Here is a 25,882-nt window from a genome sequence, read left to right on the forward strand (position 1 = left end):
AACCAGTTTGTTTCGCTTTGACCAGTTAAGACGCCACCAGATCATTTCACACCTGCTACTGTGACTACGCAATAGCCAACTGATTAACTGGTACAGCTAAGTAGTTCCGTAACAGTTTACTGCCTTTAACAAAAAAACTTATGGCTACTTATGGAATCCATAGCTGCTATTTTCAGATTCAGATAACTTGAAAGTATTCAGAGACAATGTGTTAACAAAATACAAGACAGAATATTGGTATCCATAAATTAAGGTAAATTAAGGCAAACTTTAACTTGGTTGTAAACTATTTCACGATCTCACATTTTTACTGATAACGGAGTTAATTGCGTTGTTGTTGTTTTTTCAGAAGTACACAAATTCCCCCGCTTGTTTCCTCTCACGTGTTGCCTTCCCGCCGACAGGTAGATTTTATTCCCTAGTTGTAGACGAGTCTTTCTTTCTGACGATCCGCAGGCCGCAAGCTGCCACGTCTAAGAAGGTCCAGACACTGCAGAAAGCGTTCTATATTGTATGGAGAAGACATTTTTAATATTTGATCCATTTACATATGAATGTGTTAATGTATTACACGTGTTGCAATTATGTCACAGAATTAATCTTGCTTTACCCGTGTGCACGTCGTTGAACTAGCGGTGTCGGTAGCTAGGGCTGCGCAGACACATTTCGTCAGCCTAGTTGCCATTAATTAGACCTTTTGGTAATTAACGGTGGGCATACGGTCAGGTAATTAAACATAACTAGCTATGTGTTGTTAGCTAAAAACATTTTGTCAAGTCGACAAATTCGGGGACTTCGCTGAAGCGTAGTTGGACAATTCTGACGCTTTCCGATTAGCAGCTAGCTAAGGTTAGCCCGTCCGCACTCGGAAAACGCGCTCTAATCGATTGCTAGCTACCAACCAACCAACCAAGCTATCAAATGTAGCTAGTTGTGTTATTGTAATATAAATGTTATTCCAAATGCTGCACTTTGCCAATAATGTAGTTAGGCGTGAAACCAATCTGTACAGCATACAGCTACTCAACCCCCCCTCCCCCCTTAACCCTAACGGCCAGGTTGGCTGTCCGGACATGTCTATTAGCTGCTAGGTCAGTAGTACACGTGGTGGACACGTTTCGCTATCGTTTGAGAAGGACCTTGGGGGGGGGGTTTGGGTGCAAATGCGTTTGTCTACCTAATTGCCTAAGAAGGTGATCAGTAACATTTAACCCTAAAGATTTGTTGCTTTGACATCTTCATTCTTTTACTACAGCAAATCCCTTCAGAAACCAATCATGGACGAATGGGACGAGGTAATTTACCACCTGAACTGTCGTGCGTTATGAGCTTCACCAAACACACTTTGATATATGTTCAGTTTTTTCCCCAGTTTTTTTCCTCACACTCACTTTCATTTGCAGGGTGATAGTATCAGTACCAGTATTGGTAAGTTATCTTTTAAGACCCATTTCAAGTTGTGAAAAGTTACAAATGATCTATAGCCTGGTGGTTCCTTATGACACAGAGGCAGAGCTAGCAAGTTCACGGGTGTCATGGACATGGCTTTGTTCACAGAATAGTAAACTAATTATATCCTCATTTAAAGACTTAAGCATGTAGTGTTCTCCTCTCCCAGTCAATGGAGCGAGCTCATGGAACACAGTTGTATATTGGGTCTGGGAGCCGGAATGGTAGGATGGTGCCTGTTTCATATGGTAAATGCTAACTGGGATGCTTGGGACGGCCCGACTCTGTCACCCCATTTAAGTTGAAATGTAACGATTAGGTGAATCCCACTTGGCGTCTACCATGTTTGTCATCTTAAAAGGTAGAATATTAGATGTATTAGGTCAGCTGATTGGATGTCATTGGTGTGTTTAGATGACAAAGGTGCGTCCTGGAACAGTGGAGGAGGCTTTGGTGGTCGTGGTAAGTTCTTTAGGTGCGGTTGTTAAGCTCTGCCAGTGGACTGGTTGGGTGGAGTTTGCACTGAGCCAATTAAAAGGTAGTGTAAATTCCACCCAGGTGGTAAATCAAATGTGTATCAATTGAAGAAGCATCTGAATGTCTGGGATGAATGAATGCTAGATTGGTCTTATGCTGATCTGAATCTCGTGTACTCTTCCACAGGCAGAGGGGCTAGGGGAGGAGGCGGAGGCTTCAAGAGCTTTGCTTCAGGTGCTTAATTTTAGTACTTCTACAAAGAGTGTTTCAAGCCATTTTGTTCTTTGTTTTGAATTAAGAATAACAGACTAGTTACAGAAGGAAATTCAAGTCAATCTTGAGTTGCAACTGTAGAGTCAGTAAGACTAAATGAAGTTGCATTATGTGGTCCTCTGGCTCAGTTGGTAGAGCACGGCGCTAACAACGCTTAGGTTGGGGGTTTGATTCCCGCTGGGACCATATATACTGAAATGTATGCACTCACTGCAATGTAAGTCGCTTTGGATAAAAGCGTCAGCCGAATGGCATATTTATACTATGATAACTGAGTAGTTGCTCTACTCTGGCTGTTTGCTTCTCACCAGGGAGCACCGATGAGAATGGGAACGAAGGTAAGTGTTGACTGATTTCAGAGATCATACTGTTTCCCAAAAGATTGAAGTCCACAACATGAGCCCCCGGGTTAAGATCGCTTCTCAGTAAATGGGTTGCTTCTTTTTTCTTTTCTTTTTTCAGGTGGTGACGGAGGCAGTGCCTGGAACAGTGGTTGGGGACGAGGCTTCAGGGGGAGAGCACGAGGTGGGAATGGCTGGTGCTGGTTGGACCTGACTGGGGTCTATTCAGTCTGATGAAACTTCTCCAATGTTACTGGAGAAATGTTCTCAACCATACAGTTCTTATCTGAATGTTCTGAACAGGCCCCCTGAAAGGCATTAGTTTGAATGGAGAGAATTCAGAGTATTTTCACCAATGCTTCTAAACCCTCAAGTGTAAATGTTCTGTTGTCTTAACAGGGGGCGCAAGAGGTGGATTCAGATGCGGTATATTCAGTTTATCATACTTTCCTCACGTTTGTGCCTCTTGATGTGTTGATTTACCATTGTCTGACATGCTTCTTTGTAGTAAGACTTGCTGCAAAACACTTTACTGTCTTTACAGGGGATGGTGATAACAACAATGAAAACGGTATGATGGTTTTCATATACTGTATGCAGGATACATTTAATTTACATCATTTATTATTATGTAAATGTGTTGTTTTATTGTTCTATTTTGTACATATGTTTGCGGTTTTGTTAATATTTTTGCTTATATATTGTTTGTCCCATGCACCAACCTCACCAAGTCAATTTCCTGTATGTGCAAATATACATGGCCAAATAAAAGAATTCTGAAAAGAATTCTGATTCTAAAGTGCTGTATGCTGCTAAGTTCACAGCATGGCACAGCGCCACTCTTGCATTGTTTGGGGAGAACCCTGGAGATGTAATGGCTTAAACCATTGAATTCTCCTCAGTTCTGCTATTTCCCCCCTCAGGTTTTGGTGGTGCCAGAGGAGGCCGCGGGGGCAGAGGAGGCTACCGCTGTAGAGGTACATCTGCACCAGTTGGTGAAGGTAGAAATCAGAGGACGGGCTCGTTGTCATGAATGAGGAACCCCCCCCCCATTTCTCCTTCCGTTCTAATGAGCCTGTCCTCCGATTTTAACCAGTTTATCTGTGAAGGTGAACACCAACCCTCAATTTCACACACTGGGCCAGCCTGCTCATAGAAGTGTACTAGTTGAGTTGCTTAAGTTCTGATGGGTGTGATCTCAAACGTCATTACCTGGTTTCAGATTTTGATGATGTCGGTGGTGGAGGAGCTGTCGGTGGAGGAGAAGCTTTCGGTGGAGGAGGTAATTCAGTGGGTTTTTGTGTTTTTAACCATGGAGTTCCGTTAATGTCTGAGGACATGGGGTTAAAGAGTGTTGGATTAAACGGCTTTGCAGCACAAGCCCATCTCCTTACAGTGTGTCTTGTCTTTGTTCTCCTCAGGCTACCGTGGAAGAGACAAGGAAGCGTTCTCTAGAGGTTTCGTCTTTGAGATATTATATATTATTATATACTTATCAATGAATGGTTGTGATTTGATTTATGGAAAGCATAACATGATTTGTTGACGAAGTGGCCCTGCCACTCTCTCCTCCGATTTCTGCCTCCCTTGGTTGACACGGGAGATGGGCTCCTGCCCTATGTGTGTGCAAGGCTTGCTTACTTATAAGCTGGTTTTCTTGCCGTCTTACTGAGACCTGTTTCCCACCTACATCAGGCCTCATGGATGGTGAGGGAGGAGACGCTGAAGGTCAGTATGTTCATACCTGATGGCCATGGCCTCTAAATAAATATTGCATACTTTCTCTTTTACTGTAAACCATCTCTCCTGAGTGGTCTAGCTATGCAGGTGTTTCAGTCCATCTAAAGCCCCCCTAAGGACATTCTAGGGTGACCTGTGGCCCCCCCCCCCCCCCCCCCCCTTAGGACCTAGGGTGACCTATGTGCCCCCCGCCCCTTCTGAGGAGGAGGATGCTGTCTTCGCTCAGTTCGAGACAGGCATCAACTTTGACAAGTATGACAACATCCTGGTGGACGTCAGTGGCAGCAACCCCCCCAAAGCCATCCTGGTGAGTTCCTTCCTGGTGTCCTCGTGTGGCCTCAGTTGCCTACTTTCACCACTTGATGGTGCAATTTTCACAAATTAGCTTGAATGGTTTACATTTGCTCTTTTTGTCTGTGAATTGTATGATCTGAAAGTAACTTTACGGTAATTTAAGAGACCTTAACACTGTCCCTCCATCTCTGTCCCCCCCCAGACGTTTGAAGAGGCCGCCCTGTGTGAATCTCTGAACAGGAATGTCACCAAGTCAGGCTTCGTGAAACCCACCCCGGTGCAGAAGTACGGCATCCCCATTGTGTTAGCAGGCAGGGACCTCATGGCCTGCGCCCAGACGGGCTCTGGAAAAACGGTGAGTCGCCTTCTATACAATTAGATCTATCTATATATATATATATATATATATATATATATATACACAGATATTATCATTCACACTTGGCTCTAGCATGTTTTGAATTCATACCAGTGTTATGATGTTACAACTTCTAGCAGGCTAATATACCATTGCAGTAAGTCAGTTTCTGTGTGTGCAGGCAAATCAATGAATTAAATACAATTGACAAAACAATCTGTAAGGGACTCATGATTGTTTTTGCTGTAACCTTTGACCCCCCCCAGGCTGCGTTCCTGCTGCCCATCCTGCAGAGGCTGATGGCGGACGGTGTGGCGGCTAGCATGTTCAGCGAGGTGCAGGAGCCCCAGGCCATCATCGTGGCCCCCACGAGGGAGCTCATCAACCAGATCTACCTGGACGCCAGGAAGTTCGCCTTTGGGTACGGAAGGCAGCCTTTCTAGAATGTGTTCTACAACATTCTGCGGCTCCAGAAGTGTCCTGAACATTCCCCGGTTCTCGAATGAATACCAAATATTCGACAAAGCGTGAATGTTGTTTTGCCCAATGGAGCTAAATGTGATGTGACGACGTTGTCCCTCTCCTCTGCAGGACTTGTGTGCGCCCTGTAGTGGTCTACGGGGGCATCAGCATCGGCCACACCGTCAGAGAGGTGCTGAAGGGCTGCAACGTGCTCTGTGGGACCCCGGGGAGACTGCTGGACATCATTGCAAGAGGAAAGGTAACCTCATCAACTGACCAATGCAGTACAGGTGTATAGTTTACTATATGAGAGCTGTTGGTGGTAGGTGGCCACATGCCTTTAGTTCAGTCTTTCTATCCTCTCCATATCACATGCTTTACCCAACCGCTATAACTGACTGTCCTTTATGTACGGTCGTACAACTAGAGCACTTTATTGGAGTCGAGCACGAAGATCTGGAGTCAAGCAAACGCTCCCTCTGGAATAACTCCAACCCTTCTCTCTCCTACCTGTCTCCCTCTGGAGGAATATAACCCCTCTCTCTCTCTCTCTCCCCCAGGTGGGTCTGAGTAAGCTGCGTTACCTGGTCCTGGACGAGGCAGACAGGATGTTGGACATGGGCTTTGAGCCTGACATGCGTAAGCTGGTTGGGTCTCCAGGCATGCCCCCCAAGGAGGACCGCAGTACACTGATGTTCAGCGCCACCTACCCGGCCGACATCCAGAAGTAGGCCTCTCTCTTGCGCTCTCTCTCTCTCTTTCCCCACCCAAGGAGGATTGTCTGTCTCTTGTCACACCATTACTGTTTTTGTTTGTGGTGCTGAGAATACAAGCAGGTGATAAACTTATTCCAAATAAATCCAGACGTCAACAATGAACAGCAGGGATGATGGGCATGTGCAGAAGTATTTAGTTTGAATGTGTTGATCTCTGGCTGTTTTGATGCATTGAGGCTGAAGAAAAAGACTTGAGATTTGTGGTTGTGTAGGATGGCTGCCGACTTCCTGAAGACTGATTACCTGTTCCTGGCTGTGGGGGTGGTGGGCGGAGCCTGCAGTGACGTGGAGCAGGTGATCATAGAGGTGACTCAGTATTCCAAGAGGGACCAGCTCCTGGAGGTACTCAAGACTACAGGTGACTGGACGCAACTCTCCATGCATTACCATGAGAATTATGGTCGATCCTCTGAGGCAGGTTTCCCGGACACAGATTAAGCCTAATCCTAAAAACTAAAAAGGCTCTTCAATGGAGATTTTCTATAGAAAGTGTCCAGGACTAGTGTTAATTAATCTGTGTTTGGGGAACTGCACCTTGATGTCTGAAATGGGTTTTGTTTCTGTAAGGAACGGAGCGCACCATGGTGTTTGTGGAGACAAAGAGGAAGGCTGACTTCATCGCCACCTTCCTCTGTCAGGAGAAGGTTTCTACTACTAGTATTCATGGGTAGGTGGATCCTGGAGCCAGGCTTCACCTCAAGGTACCTGTGTTGGTGACCTGATTTTAATGATTTTGATTTGATGCAATGGATTACTAGTCATGTAAATCTATATTCTAGTAGCCTCTTTCACGTGAGCAATATCATTGTGTTGATATAAGAGCAATGTCACAATATGAGAGTACCTTTAACAGCCATTAGGCTTAGGTAAAGGTTTTCACATATTTGGATACTGGAAATAACATATACAGTTTTAAATCTCACCTTCAATGGGGTGTCAGTCTGGTCGTCCCAAGCATCCTGCTTGGCATTTACCGTCTTCTCACCAACAGAGACCGCGAGCAGCGGGAGCGAGAGCAGGCGCTGTTGGACTTCCGCACGGGCAGGTGTCCCGTCCTGGTGGCCACCTCTGTGGCGGCGCGCGGCCTGGACATCGAACATGTCCAGCACGTGGTGAACTTTGACCTCCCAAACCAGATAGAGGAGTATGTGCACCGCATAGGGCGGACAGGTCGCTGCGGCAACACTGGGAGAGCGGTGACCTTCTACGACCCGAAAGCAGACAGCCAGCTGGCCCGGTCCCTGGTCAGAGTCCTCTCCGGGGTGGGTCACTTCACGAGCACTGCAGCCTCCCAACAGTCTTTCCTCTCTTCCTCGCGTCCTCTCTCAAAACACACTGGAGGACAATATCAAGGGGGAGGAACCTCGGATGTTCTCCTCCAATGCGTTTTTGACAAAGAAATGAGGAGAGAAGATTCAGCTAACAGAGGAAAAACTATAGGGACATAGGGAAGCACTCATCCAGAATCCCAGTTCTCTACGTTTCTCCTCAGTGTGCGTTTGTTCACTTCCCAGTACGATGTAAAAGCAATAGGTTCTGAAGTAATTGTCTATTAAGTAGCTGTGAAGAGCTGCGTACTTGAGGGAGAAGGATGGAGAATTGGGACTCTGGGAGAGTACAAGTGGATTAGCAGGTGATTCTGACGACGGCCTGAATTTAAGAGATTAGCATGCGTTTTCTAACATGAGTCATTTATTTTTTTACTAATTTATTAATTGGCAGGCTCAACAGGAAGTGCCCAAATGGTTGGAGGATGAGGCCTTCAGTGCCCACGAGAGCCCTGTGTTCAACCCACGAGGGAAGGTGTTCGCCTCCACAGACACAAGGATGGTGAGCATCTGTCAGGCTCTGCACAGGCCCTGGGACCACCCTAAACCTTAACTTGGTCAAAGACTGTTTACTGTTTATTACATGCAATCAATTCTCATCAATTGTTGGAATGTGGTAGTTTTTTACACACACTGCACACACATACTGCACACCCCCAAGGGAGAACAGAGCTCTGGGCACAGGGTCAGCCATATTCCGGTGCCCCAGTTAGCCTTGCTCAAGGGCACAACGGCAGCGGATATGGATAGGATATGATATGGATAGGATATGATGCCAGTAACCCTCCAGTCACCAGCTCACATCCGGCTCCCTCCTGGAGGGATTAGCATTAACTCTGCATTGGCTTTCCACTGAAGAGTGAGTCACCTGTGCGGTCTTTGTATTACCAGGAAAAGCTGCACTAGCATAACTTTATCCTTCAGAGGTGCTAAGTAGCTACCTGTCAGGTTTGTACATGCTCACCTTCTTTTGAAACCGAATATAGAATTATAGTCCTGCTGTCATCAGTGGAGGTAGAAATCAGAGTATGAGCTCATTGTAATTTACAATGAACCTGTCCTGATTTCTGCCTCCCCTGGCTGTCACCTACCAGGCTAACTGGCTACATTATATGCCATTTAGCTTGACGCTTTTATCCAAAGCAACCTACGTTGCAGTGAGTGCATACATTTCAGTATATGGTCCCAGTGGGAATCGAACCCACAACCTAAGCGTTGTTGGCGCCATGCTCTACCAACTGAGCCACGGAGGACTAGCCGCGTACGTGCTGTGTACATGGCCTCAACCTACCGGGCTAACCGGCTACGTGTTCATGACTCTCAAATCTCTTCCTTGTCTCCAGGGCGGAGCTTTCCCCAGTGGTGACTCCAGGCAGCAGCCGGCTGCCGCCGCCGGAGGAGATGACGAGGAGTGGGAGTGAAACTCACACACCCAGCACCTCTGGAACCCTTCTTTTAGTTGCTGTGTTTCTTGTTTGGTTCAGTTTTACTTTTTCTTTTAGTCATTCTTTTATATTGTTTGAAGGGGGGGGATGTGAAAACAATAGTTTTGCACTTTGCTTTTGATATTGCTGGAAATGTGAATACTGTAGTCTGAAACTAGGAGAAGCATTACTGTGGTTTAAAAGAAGGGTCTCTGTCTAGAACCTGTGTGCTGGAGATGAAGACACTGAAGTTAATGTTCTGGGTATTGTTTAGTAGTACTGTGATCACCTGCACTTAATCATTGTTTTTCTCTTTCACTCCTGTTTTACGTCACTGAAAATGGGCGGAGATCCATAGTGTGTATTGAAGACATCTGAAGTGTGCGTCTGTTTTGACTGGAAGCGTATCAAGTCATGTCACTGCATGTCTGATAATACCTGTAACATTTTATTTCTGTAAACGTTCTTCCAGCTGTACTTGACAACCATGTGTGGTTCTGAAGCGGCCATGTTTGCTGTCGCCCTGTTTAACCCTTTTATATGAGAATGCTTATGTTTGTCAAAGAAAAAAGATGTATGGCATTTTGATGCCAGACTTAATTGGTAAATATATTTTTTTTTATTATTTACTTGTTTGTGTTGTATTAATGCGTTGTATTGAGACATTTGTAAATGCTGTGTGGATAAAGTGTTTTTTATTCAGAGTAAAGAATGTCTTAGAATAAATCCCCTCTGTCAGTTTGCATTAATTTGTGTAGTTCTGAGCTGCTTGTGTTTGTCATGTTCCATTTGCTTTAGACACAACTATTAGAGGAGAGCTCACCATCCATCCAACTTGATTCTCAGTACTCTGACCAACCTACATTTAGCTAAGGGGCTGGTGCAGAGATGTGTAAAATACACCACCACAACTACAGACTCAGAACACTACCACTGACTCATAACAGTATTCTAAAATACACCACCACTGACTCAGAACACTACAATAAAATACACCACCACTCACTCAGAACACTACAATAAAATACACCACCACTAATGATTGAGAGTATGAGGGTTCTCTTGATGGAGGATGCGGCTTATTACAAGGCGTGAACCACCCGCTCTCAGCCGTTCCCTGCCATTCGTCATTCGCCAAGCCACAGTTTCTAAACTTCCTGTTAGTCCTGTGACCGTTACCGCTGTTGTGCAATGCTTTCTACCCTAGCTGTTTTTGTCATTGTTTCGTTGTTTAGTCCTGTTCCGCGGAATCTTACCGTATTGTTGATACTTGAAGTTTAACCAAGTGAAGGAGAGGTACACATGTATACGTCGACATTTCACGGGACACGGTAAGTACAGTTGGCTTACTGAACGGGATGTGTGATGACGAATACTGCGCACTAGTTTGTTGTTTCTCGACCTTCATTGAATTGAAAGTGTGTTCTTTCGGTATTTTAAATCACGGAATGAACTAACATATTTGGTTAAACGTTAGTTCTTTTAGATATTTGATGTTGAACGACCGCAGTGGTTATAGTTTGTCTTCCGTCCGCAGTGCGTAATTGCGCACGTAAAATACATTTGGGGTGGTGCTGTGCGCGATGAAATTCTGTAGATTCTCTCTACGAAGTCTGTCATGAACTTATCACGCTCAAAGTTCTGACTCGATTTTCTGGTACATGGTATTTAAAATATACATGTTTAAAATATATTTTGAAATCAAATTCTCTTAATTCTTAACTGCTGAAATGTGTTTCTGTGTGTTTGCCTATAGAGTCAGAGAAAGATGTATTCCACGCCAGTTCTGTTGATGCTGCTAGTGTTCTTAGCCATCTCTAAAGGTAAGGCTGTCTTGTTCTAATGATAAAGGTAAACCTTTTAACAGATAGACCTGCAGTCCTTGTAACAATAGTAGGTTAATTCTGTGAACCTCAGTGTTTATAGGAACCGAAGTTCTTGTTATGGCCCATAAAAGATCTTTGATACCCTATTGATAATGATGATAGACGTACATGTATTATGAAATCATTTGGGATTTCATCTTTCAAGTTAGGGTTAGGGTTAGGTGCTTTAAGATGTTTGTCGTATTTCATCTAAGAGTTCAGAGTTTGCATTGTTTCATTGTTCCAACAACAGGACAGGATGATGGAGGTACATGTGAAGTTATCCCCAAAGACCCCTACATCGAGCTGGGCTCCGACATTCAGATTGTGTTGAGGAACACATGCAGCGGTGGAGGACACCTTCACAGCCACAACAAGATCTACTGGACGCTGAACAACCAGAGGGTGGATGAGAGCCTTTATGAGGTCATCAACTCCTCCTTCTCTGCAGTGGCCCTGGGGAACTTCTCCCTGCACAGGGCAACGGTCCAATGCCACAGCCTGGTTTTTGAGCAAGTCCTGGGTGGGACCATCATCAAAACATATCGTTAGTACAATATGGAGGATCGCTTTTAATCTAAAGCGTCACTCTCTCTCTCACTCACTCACTCAGTCACTTACTCCATTTTTTGTTGTAGTTTTTTGCTTGTTAACAAAAACTCATCAACATTCATTCACCAACATTCATAAATCCATTTTAAATCATCTTATGTTGTTTTTTTCTTTTTTTTTTTTCTTTTCATCAGAGAGACCCAGCAACATATCATGTGTCTGGTCTACATCGCAAAGTGGTTATACGTGTCACTGGGAGCACAAAATGAATGATTCCTCATTGAAAGTAAACTACACCGTCTATAGGAAATGGTGAGTTTTGACCTCGTATATACAGCAGGGGAGGCTGGTGGGGGTAGAAATCGGAGGACGGGCTCATTGTAATAAGTGGAATGAGGAAGTGTTTGATACCATTCCTCATTCCATTTCATGAGGCCATCCTCTGATGTCTACCTCCACCAGCCTCCCCTGTATGTGATTTTCCAACCTTCCTGTTACTGTATCCACAATGACCAACAGCTGCATGTCCCCGTGACCTTCTGTACGCCACAAGACTGTGTTAGCCCTCTGAGCTCAAGTCTAAGTGCTCAGTGCTAACACAGGTCTTCACGGTCATGCCACAGGTGTTGCTGGGGTTACCTGTCTGTCTCTGTGTAGGGGTTGTTACCTGTCTGTCTCTGTGTAGGGGTAGTTACCTGTCTGTCTCTGTGTAGGGGTGGTTACCTGTCTGTCTCTGTGTAGGGGTAGTTACCTGTCTGTCTCTATGTAGGGAGAAAGTTAACGGCGGTGGGAATTGGGAGAGCGATACGTGCACTTCTAGGAGCAGGTCGTGTACGTTCCCGGACCCGCCCATCGAGTCCCGTATTCAACACATCACTGTGAGAGCTACGACCACTGCCTGGGAGGTCGACTCAGTCACACAACCACTGGATCCATGGCAGACACGTACGTAATCAAAATGCATAGAGAGACGTGTGTGCGTCTGTGTGTGTGTGTGTGTGTGTGTGTGTGTGTGTGTGTGTGTGTGTGTGTGTGTGTACTTGCACGCCATCTTCCTGCTTCTGTAGGATTTCACCCATCACCCTGTGGACACACACACAGATGGAGAGGAGGGAGGGAAAGAGAGAGAGAGAGAGAAAAGAAACTGGATGTGTTCTATGTGGTACACTAATGTGGATATTGGAACATAGCCTATGTAAAGGTAAGATTAGGAAATATAGGGGAACATTGAATGCAGGACAAAATGGAGAGACACAACACATCTTAAATAAGATTTTTGTTGACATTTCACATTTTGTTGACATTTCAATTAAAAGAATTGAAAAAAAATCATTCTAAAACAACATAAAATTAAAATAACTAGAGAGAGAGAGAGAAATGGGAAAATGGCCAATAGATGGAATAAAATGCTGTGTCTGCATGGTGACAGACTGTGTCTGTGTCTGTGTCTGTGTGTGTGTCTGTGTGTGTGTGTGTGTGTGTGTGTCTGTGTGTGTGTGTGTGTGTGTGTGTGTGTGTGTTCTAGAGCTGCTTGGAAGTCATTACTGATATTTACTATAATCCATGGGAGAGAACAATCATAGTGGATATGTCTTGTTCATGGACTGGTATATCCACTTGTATGTTCCTTCTAAGAGATGGCCATCTTATCCGTAACACTGGGGATCATGCTTTCACAGTGAAGATCGACAATCCTAAATGGGTGAAGGTGGATCCACTGTCCAACCGTCTGAGGGTTGAATGGAGCAGACCCGAAGGAGAAGCCTATACAGGCCTTTTAATAAACTGTCAAGTCAAATATGCCCAGGTACAGTATGCAGCTTATTTCTCTAAACGGCTGTGTAGTGTCATAGTCCTGTTTCCTAGAGCAGAACAAGTGTCCCGTTGTGGTGACATTGGGTAGTAAAGCTTTGATAGTCCAGAGCACAGAGTAAGACTTTGTTTATCTTGTGGTCCTCTGTGGCTCAGTTGGTAGAGCATGGCGCTAACAATGCTTAGATTGTGAGTTTGATTCCTGCTGGGACCATATATACTGAAATGTATGCACTCACTGCAATGTAAGTCACTTTGGATAAAAGCGTCAGCTAAATGGCATATATTATTATTATATGATTATTGTATTATTATTATGTTATTATCATTATATTATTATTATCATTATATTATTATTATTATATTATTATCATTATATTATTATTATCTTTATATTATTATTATCATTATATGATGATTATTATTATTACTATTATTATATTGTTATTATTATTATATTATTATTATTATTATTACTATTATTATCATTATATATTATTATTATTAGTATTATTATTATTATTATTATTATCTTCCCTCTGTTGCAGCATAGCTCTGTTTTCTCAGAAAAACAATAAAAAAGGAAGCCATCTTGGTTCCCTGAAAAAGCATGTATCTAAAAAGAAGTGTGAGCTGAGCTGAGCCTATTTACGGTAACAAATGTGTGTGTCACTGACGTTTCTGTTTTCTCTTCTATCTATTCACTTCCTCTAGCATGTGGTCAACACGGCCATGAATGAGGATGCCATGCTGGGCTCTCTGGCCACAGGGGAGGTGGAGCCGTGCACCAATCACACGGTGTCGGTGCGCTGTGCGTTAGACCGCGCCCCCTGGAGCAACTGGACCAGGGAGAAGACAGCCCTCTCCTCACTCAATGGTAAGACACTGTTCAATCAAAATATGGGTGGGTGGGTGGATGGATGGATGAACGGATGGATTGATTGATTGATTGACTTTCTGGCTCTGGAGACATTCCATAGACATTCCTGATCCTGAATAATACTTTAGTATTATAATAATACTTTTTCTCAACAAGCCTCTTCACCTCATCTGATTGGATATGATAGGTGTGAGAAACACGGTTGGAATCCTGTTTACACACCATCCCTTTAATCACATGAGTATTGACAGACATTGATACTTGTCATATGGTTAGGAGAGAAGGGTGGCTTACGGTGCGTGACTTTAGTTGACACACAGGGCTGGCGAAATAGGTTGTCTAGAGCAACATGGTGAACCAATCACCACCTTCCCATGTTTCCTGACCACACATTCTTAGAAAAAAAGGTTCGGAAAGGTTTCTTCATTTGTGTATATATCCATATTTCATATACAAGGTCTTGATTGAGACAGCTACAGTACAGTAGCCTATGCTTTCAGATTTAGTATTACTGTTGTGAATGGCATTATGTGTTCTCCTGTTATTGACTTTATACATCACGTGATGACTTCCTGAAAACAAATACGGCTGCCTGTTGATTGAGCCGTGGGAAGAAAAGGAAACGGAGGAACCTGAAGTGGTTATGAATAGTGCATGATGGAAGCTAGGAAAGTAGGGAAGTTAATTTAGCTCTCCTGAACGAGAGCGAGGGGAGGGAGGGAGGGAGGGAGGGAGGGAGGGATGGGGGAAAGAGAGGGGGAGAGAGGGCTGGAGATGGCTAAGTGAAAGAAAAGGAGAGTGAGAAAGAGAGAGAGCATTGAGACAGTTGATCGGGGGGCTTGGCGAGAGAGGGAGAACAGAAAGGAGAGATGGATGCTTGTTATGATCTGTCAATGTTTAAAAACTAGAGAAGAAGATAATCGATAGATTATTAATTCAAAAGCATCTGTTGTCAGTGATCAGTGATCTGTGGGGTGATCTGTGTTGTCAGTGGGGTAACTGCAACCCGGGGGAGGCCGGTGGTGGAGGTCGACAAAAAAAAAAAAAGATAATAATAAAATAGTCTTATGATGACTGTTGGATAGATGATTCACTTACTTAAACAATATTGTATATGTATTTGTTGTAGGTCTGAGTCTGGTAGAGGAAGGTTTGAGTCTGGTAGAGGAAGCCGAAGTACAGTAGAGTAAATGGGAAACGTTTACATTTTTTAGGAACTCTGTATGATGAAAACAGGCTAAACTCTAGGGTGAGTTTCCCACAACCGTGATAGCACTAAGATTGTCTTTTCGACCATAGACTGCAATGAGCTAAAGATGATCTTAGTGCTAAGATGGTTTTGTGAAACTTACCCCTGGTTTCTTTGTGAACAGTGAGCTCCATACCATTGAACCTGTGGAGGAAGATAGAAGTTTCTGACATCACCGGGAGGAGGAGGGTGCACCTGATGTGGGAGGTAAGGTGACACACACAGGCGGGCAAGACGACAAGACCACTCTGGACCCTCACGTCCTCTCCTCAGTCCTTCACTCACTTCTTCTCAAACAGCATTGGAGGAGAGTGAGTAAAGGAAGGAGGAGAGGACGAGTCAAGTTTCTCTTTTTTTTTTTTTCTTCTTCTTTTTTTTAAATATGTTTTTAGGGCATTTCTGCGTTATTGAGATAGAGACAGTAGAGATTGACAGGAAGGATGGATGAGAGAGAGGAGGGATGACATGCAAGATAGGTCGAGGGTCGGAATTGAACCAGGAACCTTGCGATTACGTGGTGTGCGCATTAGATTAGATTAGATTAGATTAGATTCAACTTTATTGTCATTGTGCAGAGTACAAGTACGGAGACAACGAAATGCAGTTAGCGTCTAACCTGAAGTGCAAAAAAGCAGAAAAGTGCAGTGTGAACAATATATACAGGTAGTGCAGTATATGAGCAGTATAAGTAGTGCAGTATAAGTATAAGTAGTGCAGTGTAAGCAGTATATGTATTAGCAGTAACATTATAAGCAGAATAAATAGAATGCAGTATGAACAGTATAAGCAGCGTATGAGCTGTATAGGCAGTGCAGTATAAGCAGTATATATGTATTAACAGTAACATTAAAGCAGAGTAAATAAGCAGAATAAATATGGAATGCAGTATGAACAGTATAAACAGATATGTGCAGTGTATTAACAGTAGCATAAAAAAATATATGTGCATTATGAATAGGATATGTGCATTATGAACAGTATAGACAGATATGTACAGAAGAGCAGTAGTATGTGGTATAAGAGCAGTGTGTACAAGTGAGGATACAGTATGTACAGTTTATAGGAATACTATAGGGTAAGAGTAGTACAATTGTCTATCTTGGGCTTAGAAGTCGCAGGCAGGGCTACCTCATCACAAGAGTGTGATTCCAAACCACCTCCGCTGCACAAACATTAGAGCTTTACACTGTGGTCCTCAGTTGGTAGAGTATGGCGCTAACAACGCTTAGGTTGTGGGTTTGATTCTTGCTGGGACCATATATACTGAAATGTATGCACTCACTGCAATGTAGGTTGCTTTGAATAAAAGTGTCCGCTAAATGGCATATATTATATTATATTACACGGTATACAATAAGCCACACAGTTTTCAAATCAAACTTCTGCTGAATGCCATAAATGTAAAATGTAAATGTAAATGTAACTTTATTGAAAGTGTATTTCACACAAGTGTCAATGTCAACCCCATGTAATTTCCTCCCATCCTGTATGGGTTACAATCAAAGCTGTACAACATTACAAGATATTTCCATTCCCAAAGCGATGACCAAATATAGCTCCAAACAGACTTACTGATTTCTGAAAGGAGTTTGGGATAATACTGAATGGTTGTGATGTACTGTTCAACTCTGTTCTCCACCTCTCTATGCAGGGCATCTCACCATCATGCAAGGCTGTAGATGGATACAGAGTCAGAGTGATGGCTGTCAACAACCCCATACCTGTCAGACATTTCAACACAACTAGAGATAACACTAATGTTACCTTGGACAAGGAGGCACACAGAATCACCCTGGCTGCCTACAGCCATGACATCATGTTTCCAGAACATTCTACCTATGTACCAGCCGTCGGAGAGAGTAGGTCCTCCTATGAGTGTTCAGTTGCCTGTACCTCGTTGTAAACATGTAGGAAAATACATTAGTACACACCATGACAACATGTACAATCTGATATTTTTGCGTCCTACGCTTTAGTCCTCAAGTGTAATGCTGAGGTGGCTTTAGGCATCTCTCTGTTTACAAATTACAATACGGTAAAACTTTATTAGTTACAATGTTAATTGTTCTTCTGCTTTTCACTATGATGTACTGTAACACTGATGTGGATATTTTCTGCGCCATGCTGTAACAGTTGTGTGTGTGTGTGTGTGTGTGTGTGTGTGTGTGTGTGTGTGTGTGTGTGTGTGTGTGTGTGTGTGTGTGTGTGTGTGTGTGTGTGTGTGTGTGTGTGTGTGTTCTGTAGCTCTCCCTCAGGTCAGGCAGGTCCACACCTTGGCCCATGATGGCATCATCCAGGTCAGCTGGGCTGCTCCTGCTCCTGCCCCTGGCCTTCCCCCTGTTCCTGCCCCTACCCCTGGCTCTGCCCTCACCTCTGGCCCTGCCCTCACCCCTGGCCCTGGCCCTGACCAGCCAATCCATAGCTACATGGTAGACTGGACCACAGATGGAACCACTTACACCTGGACACAGACACCGGACACTCACATCTCACTGACTGGTGAGTGGGTTGAGTTGAGATGGATGGATGGATGGGTGGATGGATGGATGGGTGGATGGATGGGTGGGTGGGTGGGTTGTTGGATGGATGGATAGGTGGATGGATGGATAGGTGGATGGATGGATGGATGGATGGATGGATGGATGGGTGGATGGATGGGTGGATGGATGGATGGATGGATGGATGGGTGGGTGGGTGGGTGGTTGGATGGATGAATGGGGGGATGGGTGGATGGGTGGGTGGGTGGATGGATGAGGAGATGGATGGATGGGTGGGTGGGTGGGTGGGTGGGTGGAAAGCTAGATAGATGATCATTCTGTGTTATATTGCTGTGTTGGCTTAACATATTGTGTGACATATTGTAAATTGGCTGTCTGACATATTGTAAACTGAGAACTCAATTAGTTTTTTCATATAGAAAGACAGATAGAAAGATAGATAGATAGATAGATAGATGGGTACTTTATTGATCCCTGAGGGGACGCTTAAGGCGTTACAGCAGTTCACATCACAAACAACAACAACAAAATAAAGCGACAATAGAATAATAGAATAAAACAGACATCTGAAACATTATATACAGTAAGAACAGTCCAGTTATGATTTAACATTCCCCACCCCCACCCCGATCAAGCCAACTGGAGGAGTTGTACAGTCTTATTGCGGCAGGCGAAAAAGATCTCCTTTAGTGCTCCTTAGTGCAACATGCCATATATGCCATAGTCAATCAGGAGCAGGAGTTTGTGATTTAACTGCCCATTGTGCTGCAGACTCATTTAGTTTGTCATTGCGGTCGGGAGACTCGGAGAAGATTGAGAGTGTTTTAACAACTACTGGCACAAGACTGGGTGTTTCCATAGCCACACACCACTTAGTCTCAGCTTGTTTGCACTTAGAGACCTTCCAGACAGCTATTTTTCTTTCTCCTTCTCCCCCCCCCCTCTCTCTCCTTCTCTCTCTGTCTTTCTTTCTCCCTCTCCCTCTGTCTCTCTCTCTCTCTCTCAGGCCTGCAGCCTTTTAAGCAGTACACTATAACAATAACTCCTTTGAGTAATGAGAAGACCGGACAGGAACACATTACTCACATCTGTTCCAAAGAAAGAGGTACAGACCACATTTTCCCCTCTAACTTTTCTAACTTTTATTCATGTGTCTAGGGCCAGTTTCACAGACACAGATTAAGCCTAGCCCTCGTCCTGGACTAAATCTTTATTGAAGACGCTTTTCAGTCCAGGCCAAGGAGTAGGCTTAATCTCTGTCTGGGAAGCCGGCTCCTTCCATGTTCATATCCTGTTGTGTAACGGTGTTCCTCTTCCTGTGTCCCAGCTCCAGGGCACATTTCCTCTGTCCATGTGGAAGCTCAGGACCGGAGCGCCTGGGTCAACTGGACTGCGGTGCCACAGACCCACTGTAGTGGAGCGGTGGTCAACTACACAGTGTTCTACCAGACAGAGCCAGAGCCTGAGATGAGTATGTCTCCTTATAATCTGTTGTTGTTGTGGTGGTGGTGGTGGTGTTTGTTTGTTTGTTTGTTTGTTTGTTTGTTTATGTGAGAATTGACATCAGCCAGATGGAAATTGAGATACTGTGCCTGTCAGAGAGTCAGGTCTCAGTAAGATCTCCCCTGTACAAATAAAAGATCAATCGAAACATATTGTCTTTCTCCCCTCCCAGATGTAACTGTTAACAGCAGGAAGCTGGTCATCTTAGAACATCTCCAACCAGGCAGGAAGTACAGAGTCCATGTCATGGCCACCGCTGTTACTGGGGCAACCAATAGCAGCATCACTGTCTTCACAACAAACAGATACAGTAAGTCTGATTGGTCCATAGAATACAGAGCTGAGTTGAATACATATAGCTTTACTCCTAGTATAGTTCACTGATTCAGTATATTACTATCCTATAGTACGTTAATTCAGTGTATTTCTATGTTATGTAGTACGGTATATTCATTCAGTGCATCTGTTCTGACTTCCATTTCAAACTCGTGTTCCAACAAAACCACATCTGCTGATTGAACACATTAATAGTTATATTCTGCTCAAGATAAATAAAAGCCTTTGTTTACATATTATAGACTGCACTAAATTATTTGTTTATTATTCATCTATATTTCTTTCTCTCCCTAGATCGCACCTTCATCCTCCTGCTGGGGGTCTTTGGAGGCCTCAGCATCTTCATCATCCTCTTCACTGGACTGTTCTGTGTTATTCAGTAGGTCCTCAAAACGGTGGATTCACCTTTAAACCCTAATTCACCCCACAGGGCTGAACTGAGCTGAGCCGTACTGAGCTGGACTGAGCTGGACTGAGCTGTACTGAGCTGTATTGAGCCAAGCTGAGCCATACTGGGCTGAGCTGAGCCAAACTGGGCCGTATTGGGCTGTTCTGGGCTGTACTGGGCTGTTCTGGGCTGTTCTGGACTGTACTGAGCTGTTCTGGGCTGTACTGACCTGTTCTGGTTACACATCTACCATAGTTGCTGAAACAGTGCTGGAAAAGACAATGCAACAGTAAAATATCCAAGTCAGCACAGTATGGTTCAGGTCGGCCCTGTGGTGTGTAAAACACCTAACTGTTGACAGTCTGGCCTCAGAGCTATTGTGTGTGTGTGTGATGATGTGTTCTGGCTGTTCTGTTCTAAGCCATGGAAGCCAAACACAAATGTAAATATGTATACCATAAATTAAGAGTAAAGCTTTTGAGCTTCAACTTAACCGACTACTTCTATTCAAACAAACAAACTTAAAAGTCAATCATATCAAAACAGCCAATTAGGTCCCCTGACATACTATACAAGCTTATGGATTATCACGATTGCAGGATTTTCTGTGTAATTGTGCGATTTGTACACTTCAAATTGGGTGTCTATAAAGGCAATGTAGTTATTATTATGAATGATCATTCATTGTAATGTGATTGGTAGGTGGAGGAGGTTTATGGAGAAGATGGTGCCCGACCCTGGTTTCAGTTCCCTGGCTCACTGGTCTTCTCAGACTGGTCACATGGTAAATAACAACAACAACAACAACAACAACAACAACAAGATAGCTGAACACCTCACATCCCTTCACCTTTAAATACTATACACCTGTTCTATTTACTCTTCTATGTACTCTTCTATTTACTCTTCTATGTACTCTTCTATTCACTGCTCTATGTACTCTTCTATTCTTTCTGCTCCTCTACAAGGTATACCCTCCAAGGTATAATCACACAATCTCACCTTTAAATGCTTAATATCTGTCCTATTCAATGGACTACAAATCCCTACACCACCAATTCACCATAGTTTGAAGCAGAGTATATATATTCCTATATATGTAATTGTCTAAAATGTCTACAGTTTTAGAGCTTTATTCCATTATTGATGAGTCAAAACCTAGTGAGTAATGAACCTCCCTTCATGTTGGCCCAACAGGCTGCAGTTTCCATCATCCCTACTGTTTTTACCATTCCCTTTTGGAAACATGTGTGTCCATGTCACCCCACAGACCCAGCCCTTCAACCACCCCCCGCAACGAGAGAGCTTCTGTGAGTGGGTCCCCTGGGAGGTGGACGCCATGATGGGTGACATCACTCCAACGACCACAGAGGACCAGGAGCCAATCAGTGACCAGGACGAGAACCAGGAACCAATCAATGACGAGGGAGAGGAGCCAATTTCCCAACTTCCCAACTTCTGTAGCTGGACCTCCTGTGAGTGTGATCCCAGAGAGAAGAGCGTGGACTCGGGCGTAGGCCCAGGGAACCCCCCTGGACTGAGGCACCCAGAGGAGCGACAAGCCCCCCCTGAGGAGATGACCATCTCTGACTCCTCAGTCATCCAAACCTTCGAGAGCTGTCCCATCAACCCCTACAAGAACCAGAGCCCGGTGGAACTTCCTGTGGGGTTTGGGTTGGGGAGAAGTCAGCTGACGCAGGGCGTCAAGGAGGAGAGCGAGCGTCTGTTGGAGACGAAGCAGCTTAGCAAGCTGACCCCGACCCCGCTCACCGCCTATGTGACGGTCGACATGTTGGAACAGAGACAGGGCAGGTGAAGGAAGGTGATTGGACACGGACATACGCCAGAAGCCAATGAGCTTCTCAGCCTCGTTGTCTCACTCATTCTGATTTACCAGTCTTCAAGGACTTATGTGTTTATCGGTTTGTTGTTACGACCCAGAGTTTTTTCTGACCATGTGACTTGAGCAGGAAAAAGGCCCATTGTTTGTCATGGTCAGGTCCTACTGTGTGTATGTCTAGTCTAGTCATGTGGTCAGGGATAACTCCAAGGTTATTGTGGTACGGTCATTAACTTGAACTGAAATATTATTTGTATATTTGTGGATTATTGTAAAGTGTGGCATTAACTGGTACTTTCGTTTTATACTTCAGAGAAATGTGGGCAAATGCATGACTCCTTGTATGTTATACAATATATTGTATATATCATTGATTAAGTTATGAAAATGGTCTCTTCTTGTCATGATGTGTGGGTGGGTATGTGCAGGGTTTTACCACTACACCACTTCCTGAGAACAGAGCGCAAGTGTGCCAAGAATGTGTCCTAGAGACTGGAGGAGAAACGTCCCCAGAGTGCAGTGATACACACTGACTCTGAGTCATTCACTTACTCAGACCCGGTCTTAACCTTCACAAGCCATCCATCAAAACATGATCCACAGAATTCCTGTTTGTGTCATTCCTGGGAATGTGACATGGTCGAACCTGTAACTCAGAGTCTACCTGGTAGTCTAGCGATATGAACATGGCTGTGGTGTTCACCACACGATGAGCCACGATGAGTCATAAAGACATTCAGGCGGCCATGTAGATGGAGCGTATTCTGATGATGTGGCTTATCCACGTATGTCTTCCACTCGCTTGTCTGTCCATCTGAATGGGTTGCTTTTATTCTTGCCTTTGTTGTCCCCCAGGTTTCTGAACCATAGAGTAACACTGATTTGAAGATGGAGTTGAAGAGATAGGAGGAGATAGTGCCACAGAAAAAAACTGATAATTTTGCAGTGGTCTCTTAATTTTTTCCAGAGTGAACGTGAAAGTGAAAGTAAAACTTTGTAGTAGAACTGCTATTCAAATAGGCGTAGCACAACTTGTGTGCGAATTAAAGAAGACTCGGATATACATAAGTTGGATAGTAAGTAGATATATTAAATTCAACCATTTAAAAAGATGTAATGGGTGATGTTGCGAATGCAGATTCCGTTTATTCGTCTATAAACTTTAATATTGACAAGCAGCGAAAACATCAGGAAGTAGACTATATCCTTTCCTCGCGAAATTTAGATTCGATCCTAACCTTGACCATAGCCTACCCCTCCAAAATAGTTCATTTAATGGTAAAAAAAATGTTAGATATTTCGACGATTTACTTTGCATCACCGACATGGAAGTATTAGTCATTCATGGCTATATCTACATCAGATGCCTTTCGTAGCAGAGGCGGCAGTGTTTAATAAGAAAATAATAAAAACACATTTTTATTATATATCACAGAATATATTCGCATTATGATTGAAATAGGACAACATAATCAGCTGTTTCTTATTTTTTTAAAACGAAATATAGGCTATTTATTAGACATAGCCTATTGAGTGGATTTGTAGTTGTAGTTCTCTTTTTATTTATTTACACATCTGCTGTGCTCAAGGGTACTTAAAAACAGCAACACAAAATTCATGCTGATACAGATATGTTTAAGTCTCCATCAAAAACACATCAATTGCATGAGGTCACTATTGATTTGGTATTTACAAGTCTTATTCATAACATAACCAAAGAATATACAATATTTCATTATTTGAATCTGAAGCTCTGTCAAAATTCAAATAGGCAATGTGGTCCTCTGTGGCTCAGTTGGTAGAGCATGGTGTTAACAGCGCTAAGGTTGTGGGTTTGATTCCTGCTGGGACCATATATACTAAAAAATGTATGCACTCACTGGAATGTAAGTTGCTTTGGATAAAAGCGTCAGCTAAATGGCATACGTTTATATTCAATGTAATTGCATGGATATGTGAATTTAGGTATTGCAATTTCATGTTTATGTGGATTTTTGCATTGTTTTTTTTGTTATTCCTCACACAGGACTTGACTCAATCCCAAATACTCAAAATGGTCATACCCTCAACACCAGGTGAGCCTGAGGCTAGGAACAATAATCAATGGGTATATTGATCCTACTGTAGATCTGAGTAAGGCAGTAAAACTGTAGTTCAAAGGAGCAACTCGAATTAGCCCAAATGACTTTCAGAGTCATAGGGCCTTATTTTTATGTTTACATTGACATATGCTACAAGCCTCAGTTTATAACATGATAAATGGAATGTTTGTGAACCACCTGTTTTTATCTTCTGTTCAAGATATCGGCCTGGCCCTGATTGGCATAACCGGGTCAGGGAAGAGTGCCTCTGGAAACACCATTGTGGGCCGGCAGCACTTCCATTCAGATCTGGGCTTCAGCTCCCTGACCATGACCTGCCAGACAGATGTGGTGACCCTACCCAATGGGAAAAGTCTGATGGTTGTGGACACACCAGGTTTCTTTGACACCAACCTTCCCGAAGACATAGTCCACACTGAGATTGCCAGATGTTTGAACTTGAGTACTTCTGGCCTCCATGCTTTCCTTTTTGTGGTTGCTATCGGCCGACGCTATACTGAAGAAAATGAGAAGGTTGTGGCACAGATGGTAAAGGTGTTTGGGGAGGAAGCTGTGCGAGATTATGGGTTGGTGCTGTTCACCCATGGGGATCATTTGAGCAAGCCAATAGAAGATTACCTGCAGACAGCTCCAAGCGGGCTCAAGGCTCTGCTGGGGAGATGTGGGAACAGATACCACATCTTCAACAACAACAGCCTGGCCAACCGTAACCAGGTGAGAGGGCTGCTGGAGAAGGTGGAGGGGATGGTGCAGAAGAACGGAGGAAAGTGCTACGACAACGAATTGTCGAGAGAGGCAAAGGCGCTCATACAAAGGAAGATGGAGGCGGAGGCCCTCCCTTCCTCAGAGTCTCTCGTGTCAAAGTTCTGTCAATGGTTGAAAGCTGCCAACTCTCCTGAGGTCCTGGATAAAGTAAAGATGTGGGTGAAGGCTATATTGCTTGGGGCAGCCATAGGGGCAGTCATAGGGACAGCTGTGGGGTTAGGGGTGGGCAGTCTGGTTGTAGCAGGGTTAGTCATAAGTGAGGTGGCGGGCATAGGGGCCGCAGGTGCAGCTGTAGGAGCAGCCATAGGAGGGATAGCAGGAGCTGTGAAAGGGCCTGAGGAGCTGCATGGTGCCGGTCTAACAGGTAAACACAAGCAGCAGTAATTAGACCAATAGCAGACTGAGGGACTGTTAGCAGTAGAAGGGGCTCCAGCTGTGGATCAGGGAGTTGTGGCTGTAGCTTCAGAATAGTTTTTTGTAACTTTCTTCAGGGCATATCTTCTATCTTGTAGCAATAACCTGGACAAATTCTTCATTCAAATATAGAGGGGCTCTGTGGTGGAATTCCTATATTTCGTTTGTCTATAAATGTTCTTCAATTTATATAAATATATATATAAATAATATATAAATTTTCTTGCATCTTGATAATTAATGGTATGAAGGTGACATTTCTATACAGTACATGTGTGTAAGCCCTTCTGGGTTTCTTACCTCACTCACATTAACACTATGTTTCTTGTCCTTGCACCTGTATTGTATATATGTGTGCAAATAAAGACAAATAACAATTAAAGACAAATAACGAATTTGACTGGATGTTGATGCTCAGGGGTCATAGTAGTTTTAAAAATTTAAAAAGCATTTTCACCTGGGGTTGTTTTTATTTCATCGGGAATGTTCCTAATATTTGGTGTAGGCAACCTAACATGTTTAGTTCCATAACAAAACAAAAAAATGGGAACAAGTGTACCATTTTAGTGCCAGTGCTTGGGTCATAGGAAGGGGGCCAGGTGAAGAGGCCAGTATTTCAACTCAGCTCTCTTGTTCCCCAGGAGGTGGTACTACAGAGATACTAAGAGGGAGTTTCTTCTTCACTCATCCTCCTTTCCCTTGCTCACCATGTCGGGTTAGATCACAGGCCTGTATATGGGTTCTCTGATTAGATGT

General features: G+C 43.8%; 3 protein-coding genes across 3 annotated transcripts; all 3 read left to right on the plus strand.

Annotated features, from left to right (window-relative positions):
- Window positions 1–4,240: 4,240 nt before the first annotated feature.
- On the plus strand, window positions 4,241–8,978 carry ddx4 (DEAD (Asp-Glu-Ala-Asp) box polypeptide 4; the record flags this gene model as incomplete). Its single annotated transcript, XM_083670797.1, has 11 exons — window positions 4,241–4,268; window positions 4,445–4,587; window positions 4,777–4,929; window positions 5,199–5,353; window positions 5,524–5,653; window positions 5,955–6,121; window positions 6,383–6,528; window positions 6,738–6,837; window positions 7,162–7,432; window positions 7,893–8,000; window positions 8,842–8,978. The coding sequence occupies 11 exons, from the start codon at window positions 4,241–4,243 to the stop codon at window positions 8,917–8,919; spliced, it is 1,479 nt and encodes a 492-aa protein (XP_083526923.1). The 3' UTR covers window positions 8,920–8,978.
- Window positions 8,979–10,101: 1,123 nt separating this feature from the next.
- LOC310804362 (interleukin-31 receptor subunit alpha-like) lies at window positions 10,102–22,213 on the plus strand. Its single transcript, XM_083669561.1, has 16 exons — window positions 10,102–10,253; window positions 10,679–10,745; window positions 11,041–11,334; window positions 11,534–11,651; window positions 12,109–12,284; window positions 13,019–13,146; window positions 13,866–14,028; window positions 15,405–15,487; window positions 16,932–17,139; window positions 17,525–17,779; window positions 18,785–18,883; window positions 19,106–19,249; window positions 19,454–19,591; window positions 19,912–19,996; window positions 20,708–20,789; window positions 21,276–22,213. The coding sequence occupies exons 2-16, from the start codon at window positions 10,691–10,693 to the stop codon at window positions 21,819–21,821; spliced, it is 2,574 nt and encodes an 857-aa protein (XP_083525687.1). The 5' UTR covers window positions 10,102–10,253; window positions 10,679–10,690; the 3' UTR covers window positions 21,822–22,213.
- Window positions 22,214–22,436: 223 nt separating this feature from the next.
- On the plus strand, window positions 22,437–25,503 carry LOC310805154 (uncharacterized protein). The gene is made up of 3 exons (XM_083670725.1): window positions 22,437–22,921; window positions 23,872–23,920; window positions 24,147–25,503. The coding sequence occupies exons 2-3, from the start codon at window positions 23,899–23,901 to the stop codon at window positions 25,094–25,096; spliced, it is 972 nt and encodes a 323-aa protein (XP_083526851.1). The 5' UTR covers window positions 22,437–22,921; window positions 23,872–23,898; the 3' UTR covers window positions 25,097–25,503.
- The last annotated feature ends 379 nt before the right edge of the window (window positions 25,504–25,882 follow it).

Source organism: Argentina silus (assembly GCF_951799395.1).
Source record: "Argentina silus genome assembly, chromosome: 5".
NCBI classification, from domain to species: domain Eukaryota; kingdom Metazoa; phylum Chordata; class Actinopteri; order Argentiniformes; family Argentinidae; genus Argentina; species Argentina silus.